This window comes from Juglans regia, chromosome 5, assembly GCF_001411555.2.
Source record: "Juglans regia cultivar Chandler chromosome 5, Walnut 2.0, whole genome shotgun sequence".
Classification (NCBI taxonomy): Eukaryota; Viridiplantae; Streptophyta; class Magnoliopsida; order Fagales; family Juglandaceae; genus Juglans; species Juglans regia.
In genome coordinates this window covers 19,785,071-19,795,444 of record NC_049905.1, presented here as the reverse complement: position 1 = coordinate 19,795,444, position 10,374 = coordinate 19,785,071, and the positions used below count along the sequence as shown (strand labels likewise).

The following is a 10,374-nucleotide window of genomic DNA, read 5'->3' as shown; positions in this document are numbered from 1 at the left end:
CATTAGTTTGTAAATAGAATATTTTTATATTAAATAGGACATGAATGGAGTTAAATTGTGAGCTTTTATCACAAACTTAACCCCAGTGATGATCATGATCTCCTACGATCATTTCCTAATTCTAATGTCATTGTTCCTTCTTCCTCATTGGGTTTTCCCCTTTTATGCATTGTAAAGTCGAACTCATTTGGAATTCATTACATTCATAGATCAATAAATTACGGAAGCAAGAGAGAGAAAAAGAAGAAGAAAGAGAAATGATAGTTGTAGTCGTGAGTGCGCAAGCGCGATATAATTATTTTGAAAAAAGTGAATAAATACGAAATTCACATGAAGAAAAAAAAAATAGTAGATTTTACTTTTTTAAAACGGTTGTACGATACTTGTGCACTCTACGACTATATGTAGTATTACTTAAAAAAAAAAAAATCATCTAAAAGACATGATCAGGCATAAAGAAACCCAAAGCCAAGTAGAAGGTTTCGCATTCTCCGTTTGAATCTCTTAAAACTTCTCTCGGGTTTTAGAGCGATTGAGAGGATACACGAGGTGGGTCCTATAATACTAATTATGTCTTTCTTCTCAGTCTAATTAAATTTGAATAGAAACTCTAAGGAGTCTTTTAAGATAAAGGGCAAACAACTTGGTCAAGGAAATTACAATGGAACAAGCCATTTAATTAATGCAGATTCATGGATTCAACAGTGGTCTTCAACTTTGCAGGCAGCTTTCCCAAACTGCAAAGATGATATGTTACATACAATTGTGCAAGTCTTTATAGGACTTTTGTTAAAAAAAAAGTAGATCCTACTAGAAAAGAAATTATTATTTTTTATATTTTTTCCTGGTAGATTACATTTTTTTTAAATGATAGTTATAGTCGTGAGTGTGCAAGCACTACACAATCACTTTGAAAAAAGTGAATAAATATAGAATCTATATGAAAAAAGAAATTAATTTGTTAATAGTAGACTCCACTTTTTTTCAAAACGACTGCACGATACTTGTACACTCTACGACTGTATATATGTAGCATTACTCTATATATATATATATATATATATATATATATGCTATGTATTGCCTAAAATAGGCCACTGTCATATCACGTATGTTTGTCAAAAAATAGAAACCTTTCTTTAATTAATCCTTATATATCTTTATAAAAGCGCAGATTCTTATAATTGAAATATTTTTCTTTTTATTTTCTTCTCTTAAAAAGAAGGCTTAATTATGATCAGCTACCCGCCCATATATGTTAAATTGTTAAACCAGGATCGATGAATTAGTAATTACCTAAATCCGAGATTTTAATTTAAATATCTAGACATGACTGATACAGATATATAATAAATATATTGATTACTTTCTTTATTAATAAATATAGCTCATAATAATTAATTACCAATAATATTGAATTATATGTATATAATACGTACAGATCATCTTTTACCAACCATGCATGCATGCATGAATCTAATATGGAATTTTGGTACTATACATTCCATGATCGGTCGATATAATTACCAAAATAATGCAATTAATTTGTGTACTGTAAAATCCCATACTATACGTCGTGGATGGATGGATGCATGCATGCAGCCTTAGAAATTATATATAAAACCCATGCATGTATGCGTTAACCTTGCTTGCAAACAAATTATCAACATGATCTTGATGAGCATTCTACTGATCATGATCAAGTACATGAGATCATCATCATCATCTTCATCAAAAGTAGTTCTGCTTCTGATGCTGCAGCTTGTGTTCTTCGTAACTACATTTGATATGGTTGCAGGACGTAACCGAGCGCATGTGAGAATCTCTAATGAATTGGATGTGGGTCTTGATCTTAAAATTCATTGCAAATCTGAGGATAACGATCTTGGGGAGCATCTACTACACTACAAAAATAGCTACTACGAATTCAGCTTTAGGCCTAACCTGTTTGGGGGAACACTGTTCTATTGCAGTTTTGAGTGGAATGCCAATGACTGTCCTACACACCATGGGTTCAACATCTACGAGTATAGTAGAGACAATCTTCGTTGCAGTGAATGTTATTGGAAAGTTCATCTAAATGGTTCATGTATGCTAAACTATGATGTTAATCTGTATGATCTTTGCTATCCCTGGAAAGATTGAGTACGATGATATTGATCCAACATTAAATAAAAGACAGACTCGCGTGCATGCAGCATCTGTCTGCTTTAATTTGTTTTTCAAGATCATGCAATATATTGTATTTAATCTCGAGGAATTAATTAAGCCAAATTTAAATATCAAATTTAGCAATACATTGTTCGTGTCAAGTCCATATATCGTGAACATGCATGATGGACAAACAATTGATAAATTAAACTTAATAGTCATGTGATTTGATTTTCTACCAAATTTTTTGTCCATGTTTGCAATTATTGAAAAATCTTCATTTTATATTTCCGAAAGGGAACAAAAGATTAAGATAAATTATATATATATCTACTGAGAGATCAGGAGAAAAAAAAAAAAAAGAAGAGAAATGTTATTCTAAGACTTTTACATACTCATTTTACTTGTAATTGACATAACGTCATATGATAGGATGAGAGTAGTGCATGCTTGTATGTAGTACTACTCTAAGATTAAATTTACCACTCATTTACAATTAATTTTCTACAACTTTTTAATAAAATAATACTTTTTTAAATTTTAAACACATTAAATCAAAATCAAAACTAAAATAACTATTTAAAAATATATTATTTTATTAAAAAGTTGTAAAAAAATTGTATGGAGTAGTAAGGATATCATTTCTCCTAATAATTATTGCCGCTAGTAGTAGCACACCAAAGCATTTTAAAATATTGTTAGAATATATTTTTTTAATATTAATTTTATTTTGAGATTTGAAAAAGTAAAATTGTTTATTTTATTTTGTATGAAAATTTGAAAAAGTTGTAATGATTAAATAAGATGAAATGAGATGAGTTGAAAAGTTTCTTGAAAACATACGAGGCAGATGAGTTGAGAAGTTCACGAATGCAGTTGTAATGATTAAATGAGATAAGATGAAATGCTCTCATGATCTTATCTCAAAAGCTTTTATAATTTTATAATTTCTAAACATCATTCAAATACAAAATATTTTTTAATTTCAAATTTTTAACTTTGTCATCCACTTATTACTTAATTATTATAATTTTTCTAAATTTTCGAACAAAATATATACAAAAAAATAATACAACTTTTTTAAACAGATAATGCTATTTGTACTTACTCTTTTTACACTACATTTGTGACATTCTGATGTGGTGCAAGTTTTTTTTCTTTTTTTGTAAATAGTAATGACGCTGTCCTGCCGCGAAACTTCTTACCTTTATCCACTAGCACGTCAGGCCATCTTTGTTAAAAGAAATCCATTTTTGCCCCTCTATTTAGTCAGTTTCACCTCTGCCACTACCTACTGCCACTGCTCCGTCGTGCTCGATCTACCCCTCTAGACGCCACGACAGTAAGCCTTTTATGCCTCATGCCTTTTAATGTTTCATTTTATCGGATGACCAGTTTTTAATCTAACCAACTTTTTCCGTCCGCACAACGATGTGCACACTCATTCAATAACGAGACCCCGCAAACCATCATGTGCGATCATCCAGAATATTTACCTTCTGTGTTGTAAGTAACTCTCCAGCACAACCTTTGGAATTCTAACATGATATTTATCGCTAACTTTATTGCAGTCTGGTTGTATTGAGAAGGGCCTTGGGCCCGGGGAAGTGTTAGAAATATTTGATGTGGTTGATTATCGGATTTTGGGTCAAGGGCCTAATGCAGGATGAGAATCGGGTGTAGTTGGGGTTGTGAAATTGTGGAATTGTGACTTGTGTGTTGTTGTGTGGTTGACTATTTGTGAGCTATGTCATGTCATCCAATAGCTGCATGTCATGCATCTGCATATTCATTGTTAATAATACTAGTAATGAATTATTCAACTGTGTTGTGTTCTATGCTATGTGGCGTAATCTGAAACTAGTTTTTGGTGTCTTTGGAAAAATAATATTTTTTTTTTTGTGTGGGTGTGTGTATGTCACGACCCCAAGTCAAGATGGGGTATTATCTCAGTGGAGCTCTTCTGGTCACTTGGGAGCGTATAAAACTGAGTGACGTCTCCTGGACTGTCGCCAGGCGGCAACAGGCTTGGCCAAGACGGTAATGCTTTTGGTACAACTCTGGAGCCCCTCTGCTAGCGAGGGTTAGAGGATGGGTTAGAGGATGCCTGGTCATGTTATGCGCCGGGCATAGAGCTGGGCATAACTCGTAATGAAGTCACACGCGTAATCATTGGTGTGACGAAGGAAGTCAGGGTGTGTAGTGGTCCCGAGGGGAGACCATAGTGTACACTGTAATAAATGGACGTGTTTTTGGGTACAAAGGAGTTTTTGGCGTGAGTGGTTCTAATAAATAATTTCTAGGGATGGTTGTAAAAACGAGGAATTTTGGGGTTATTGCTTCCATGTCTGTTGTGCTTTGTCTGTTGTATAATTTCATGCTTGAATCTCTTGGATCTCTGTTGATTTATTTACTGAGATTGTGAAATCTCATTGTGGTATTCCTACCTACAGTTCCGTCTCATGGAATTGTAAACTTTGATCCAGAGAGCCCCACCTGAGGAGTGATGGAATAGGATTTTTCGCGTTATTTGTTGTTAGACCTTTGTTTTCCTTTCCTTTATTTCAGCTGGATGATTGTATTAATCTCTTGGAGGACTTTATTTCGGGTTGTATTGTTGTTAAAGCTTTCTGGTACTTAGTTTGACTACCTTATCTTTTTTCGATGTGATTTTTATGTTGTATACATTTTGCATGTTTGCACACACTTGCGTAATGTGATCAGGTGTATTATCTATGTAATCATCATCTCGGTGTCATGATTTCCACCAAATCATACGTAAGGGTCGAGGGCACCACAATTCTCCTCAAAATTCTTAAATTTTGTTGTCACTTATTCAAATAAACCAAAATGCCCCTTTGAAGTTCATTGCCATGGACATTTCATTTAAAAAAAAAAAACCACAACAATAGATTTTGCATGTAATAATTTTAACAAAATCCAACTGATACTCTCATATCGTAGGGACACCTTCGATGTCGATTCTCGCCCCAAACCGATTGTTCTAGTTGCTGACTATTTTTTAGCTAAGCTGAGAAAGGATAAATTGCACAACCCTAGGACACGAAAAGAAGCAAGTAAACCAAAAAAAAAAAATGGAGAGAAAGAAAGAGATAGAGAAAACAAAGAGAAAGAGAGAGCAAGGGAGTGTCGGGGCCGCCTAAGGGGAAGGGAGAAATGGAGAGAAAGAGTAATGGAGTGTTGGGAGTAGATTCATGTGGGAAGGTACATTTCTTGCAATTGTGCAGAACTATTATAGAATAATATATATATATATATGTGGTATGTGAACATTGTCACGCCAAATATGACTTTTTCTTCTGATTTATTGTAGCTCAAAGGTTCAGATAGTTCCTTTTAGCTAATCCAATGCAACAGTTTTAACCAAAAAATGAGACCGATTTTTTAATTCACGAGCATTTGCCTAGTTCTAAGTAGCTGCCAAATGCAATTGAGTCCTTCTACACAACCTCCACACACCAGCTTATGTGTAATTTGTTTTGTTTTTTTTAAATGAAACGAGTGTTTTAGAACAACTCATTTCTAAATCCAAAATTTTTCCCTTCCCCCCTCGTTCTCCCTCCAGCTCGGTTCTCCTTCCGCACGACTTCGTCTCAGCACTCATCTTCTACTTCCACTACCATCTGGGGTCGCCAACAAGGGTAAGAACAAAATAAAGTTTTTTTTTCTCCATTTCCTTTTCCAGTATCTCTCCATTTCTAGCATGAATCATCTTGTGTGTTTTTGTGTTGCTTGGATGTGTAGTTTTGTATTTGTTGGATATGTGTTTTTTATTGCTGATTTTGGATATTTTCTCATCAGAGAATGGCATAAATTTTTTCCTTCATTTTTTTTTCTTTTCTTGCTCTATCAAAAAATTACGTGGCTTTTCCATGAAGATACTTAAACTAAGCAGTATCTAAAAATGCTTCTCAACGTTTTTTCCCCTTGGAAATTAGTTCAACGCCGAAACTTTTATGTGGGTTGGTTAGTTTTTCTTGCATTTCTTGTATGAGACTCTGCTTTGCGATGGAACTGTATCAAAACTGAAATTTGTTCTTACGCACACATTGTAGAGATAGGGCATAAAGCAAGGAAAGAGAGAGGCCAACTCCCATAAATTAGTGCATCTATCCTTTTTACGTATGCATTTATATATATATACACGTAAGTAGTATCTCTAATATCCTTGATTGTAGGTATGATTGTTGGTTGTAAGTAGCTAGAGGAAAGATAATGTGGTGGTACTGCTAAAATATGGTCAAAGAAATCATTCGTAGGTCTCAGAGTCTTGGTTTTATAGAATCAGAGCAGGCACCAACAAAGAATAGGTTGAATGAATCGGACATCGTACCTCACCCAAAATCCCGCTGCAGTATACAAGTGGAGTCGTCTTTAGGTAGTCTTTCCCTATTTCCGAGCTTGGTTGGTTAGCTCCTTTCGTTCTTGTATTGTATTTGCTTTTCGTTGACTAAACCGCTAACTGGCTGGTTTGTGAGTGATGAACCAATCTCGGAGAAAAGTTCAGACTTTATAAGTGAGTTCAGAGACTGAAGTGGTCAAGCTTGGATGTTTCAATCCATTGTAAGTCTGCAGATAATTATCTTGGCGTCCATGTAATCAGTCGTCCAAAGGGTTTATGTGAGTTCGAATTCCACCCAAACTTTTGGGGGAGAACATTGTTCTAGTACTGCAGTTTTCAGTGGCCTGGAGCATTTCACTAGTTAGAAATTTATAACATTTCTAGGGACCATTATTGTAACACCCAGGCCCAGCACCAAGTCCAAGCCCAAAGCCCAGAACTATTAATTTATTGAGGTTAATATTTATGAAAAGCCCATTTGAGATTTAACGGATAATTTTGAAAAGATCACGGGCCAAATTAAATTTTTTATGGTGAAACATGAATTTTTTTATATTAGACCTAGATTAAGTATAAGGGGCTACTTTCAATAAACTCACAAGCTATTATTTTCTGAAATTGGTTAGGAGATTTCTAATTAGGTTAAAGCTCATTTAATATTTATGGGCCAAGTGAGTCCTTGGTATTGGGCCCAGGAATTTTGTTAAAGTCCAAAACTACTAATTAAACGAGTTGAGCCCATTTTAGAATTAGAGATCAGCCATTTGGAGTTGTTAAGTGACCTAGCCTATATATATAGGTGTGTTTAGAGACTAACTTAAGACCCAAACCCGTGAAATAGGCCCAACCCGTGTGCATGATCCTTGACATGTGAAACCCTAGATTCAGACTTGCATGTATATAAGCCATCCTCATTCGCAGAGGACATCATCTTCAACCTAAAACTAGGGCTATCCCTTCAGGTATTTTCCCTCATGTCCCTCGATTTTTTTTTTCCACTGCCATGAAGACCCTTTCAAGTTGCACGTTCGCGTCCCATGCATTGCTGAACCAAGTGGTGACGATGTATCGCACCATACACATTTCCTCTAGCCAGCCCCCCCTCTGTTATGGTCTTACATTGGTTAGGAGTCAAATGGTATGTGTACATATAAGCTTGAGGGCACCTCCACCTAGCAAGCCGATTTTCTAGGATGTGAATCCTTGGGCCATATATGGACACATAACACCCTCACGACCAGCAAGCCGAATGTAACAACACAATGTAGAGTAGCCTCTCCACGTGTAGCAAACCACCACCATTGTCAGCCAATGACAATTGGCAGCCACTGCAAACTCCAGTTCACACCGAGCATGTTGCCTTCCACGTTCAAGTTCGACCACCTCCCTACCAAAAACCAAAGGCAATCACCATGCCCACAATAAACCAGAAAGCCTGCATGCCCAACCACCGTCGTGGGAAGCCTAAAATCAGTGCAACCACCACGGGCAGCAAGATAATAATGTGAATGTAGGCCCGAAATAGCCCTCTTTTATACAAATTGCTTGCAATTTCTTTTGGCAAATTCATTACATTCATAGAAGAAATTACGGAAGCAAGAGAGGAAAACAAATAACCATCTTAAAACAAAGGACTGTAGAGAGCTTTACCAGTCTAAATTAAAGACATGATCAGGCATAAGGTCGAAGATTGTGTGCATTCTCCCAAAGGGTTTTGCATTCGGCCAAGTAGAAGGTTTAGAGTGATAGAGATAGATACGCGAGGTGGATCCTATAATATTAATTATATCTTTTTCTCCTACATTGGACTCTAATTAAATTCGAGTAGAAACTCTAAGGAGTCTTAAAATAACAACTTGGTCAAGGAAGTTGCAATGGAACAAGTCATTTAAATGCAGATTCATGGCAACAGTGGTCTTCAACTTTGCAAGCAGCTTTCCCAACTGTTGGAACTTGCCAACACAAAATAATTGAAAAGAAACTGGAATGTGTAGCTAACAAAGATTATATGCTACCTACAAGTTTTAGGTGTGCAAGTATCTTATAGGCCCTTTGTATAAAGGTGGACCCTACTAAAAGAAAAATTATTATTTTTTATATTTTTTCATGGTAATTAAAGTCCATTTTTTTACAATCATGTACCTGCGCAAAATTTGTTAGTACTAACTGGGGGCCTGTACAAAACATTAATCAACAAATTAAGATATATATATATATATATATATATATATCTATGCTATATATTGCCTAATAGGCCATTGTCATGTCAATGATGTCATGTATATATGTTTGTCAAAAAAATAGAAAATTTTCTTTAATTCATCCTTATATGGAAAATAGAAAACAGATACACACACACACATATTGATTACTTTCTTTATTAATTAATATAGCTCATTTAGTAAGAATATCCTGATATTATATCAATTAAGTAACTCAATAAGTAATAATTAATTACCAATAACAGCGAATTATATGTATATAATACGTACTGATCATCTTTTACCAACCATGCATGCATGCATGAATCTAATATGGAATTTTGTGTACTATACATTCCATGATCGATCGATATTACTAAAAACTAATGCAATTAATTTGTGTACTGCGAAATCCCATACTATACGTGGATGGATGCATGCAGCCTCAGAAATGATATATAAAACCCATGCATGTATGTTAAGAATTAAGTTGAGATCTAAGTTTTCCCCAGTACCAAAGTACGTACCTAGCTCCATATATATCAAAACCTTGCTTGCAAGAAAATTATCATGAAGTACTACATGAGATCATCATCATCATCATCATCATCAAAAGTTCATCATGTTCTGCTTCTGATGCTGCAGCTTGTGTTCTTTGTAACTACATTTGATATGGTTGCAGGACTTGACCAAGTGCATGTGAGAATCTCTAATGAACTGGATATGGGTATTGATCTTAAACTTCATTGCAAATCTCGGGATAACGATCTTGGCGAGCATCTACTGCACTACAACAATAGCTACTACGAATTCAGCTTTAGGCCTACATATTTTGGGAGCACACTGTTCTATTGCAGTTTTAGGTGGAATACCGATGGTTGTGCTAAACTGTATTGGTTCGACATCTACGACTATCATAGAGACGGATCTCGTTGCACTGAATGTTATTGGAAAGCTCGTCTAAATAATCTATGTATGCTAAACCATGATCATAATCAGTATGATCTTTGCTATAGCTGGCATTATTGAACTATTGAAGATCGTAATCAATTAATGGCGATTTCGAAGATCATGATATGTCATATGCATGGTTTCCCTTTTTTTCTCCTTATAAAAATACAGTAAAAGACAGATCACTTGTGTATATGGCGCAGTATCTGTCTGCCTTTTGTTTTTAAAGACTATCATTTTATATGAGTAGTCATGCAATATTATATTGTAGTACTCAATCTTGTTTTTGTCATTGATCTTTTGAGTCGTCATAAGCTTATTCTTGAGGAATTAATTAAGCCAAATTCAAATAAAATGGGTTCATTGTGTCAAGTCCATATATCGTGAATTCTTATTATCCAAGCATGCCCTTAGTGTTATTCCACAAATGATTTTCCAGCTCATGCTCATAAAGATTTCAATTGTCAATTATATATTAAATATGGACCATCTCTTTTAAAGCATTTGAGATAAATGATATTAAATGGGCCAAAACTTAGGATGAAAAAATGCAGATTATTATTATTAGAAAAATTATATGTCCACTTGGTATGTAGAGCACAATTAGTAAAGTGTTTAATTATATGGCATAATTTGATTTGAAAGGAAAATTTTAAAACTTGAATCTTAATTAAAAATCAAATATTTTCATTTAACTGATGTAAATTG

The 10,374-nt window shown here is 34.7% G+C and overlaps 1 protein-coding gene across 1 annotated transcript; it reads left to right on the top strand.

The window, feature by feature from the left end:
* Window positions 1–9,285: 9,285 nt before the first annotated feature.
* On the top strand, window positions 9,286–9,744 carry LOC118348457 (S-protein homolog 29-like). The gene has a single exon (XM_035690086.1). It carries the CDS (start codon window positions 9,286–9,288, stop codon window positions 9,742–9,744), a length of 459 nt encoding a protein of 152 aa, XP_035545979.1.
* Window positions 9,745–10,374: the final 630 nt, after the last annotated feature.

Bases quoted from the DNA above. Each gene is read 5' to 3' on its own strand.
- LOC118348457 (XM_035690086.1), top strand. From the start codon at position 9,286: ATGAAGTACTACATGAGATCATCATCATCATCATCATCATCAAAAGTT.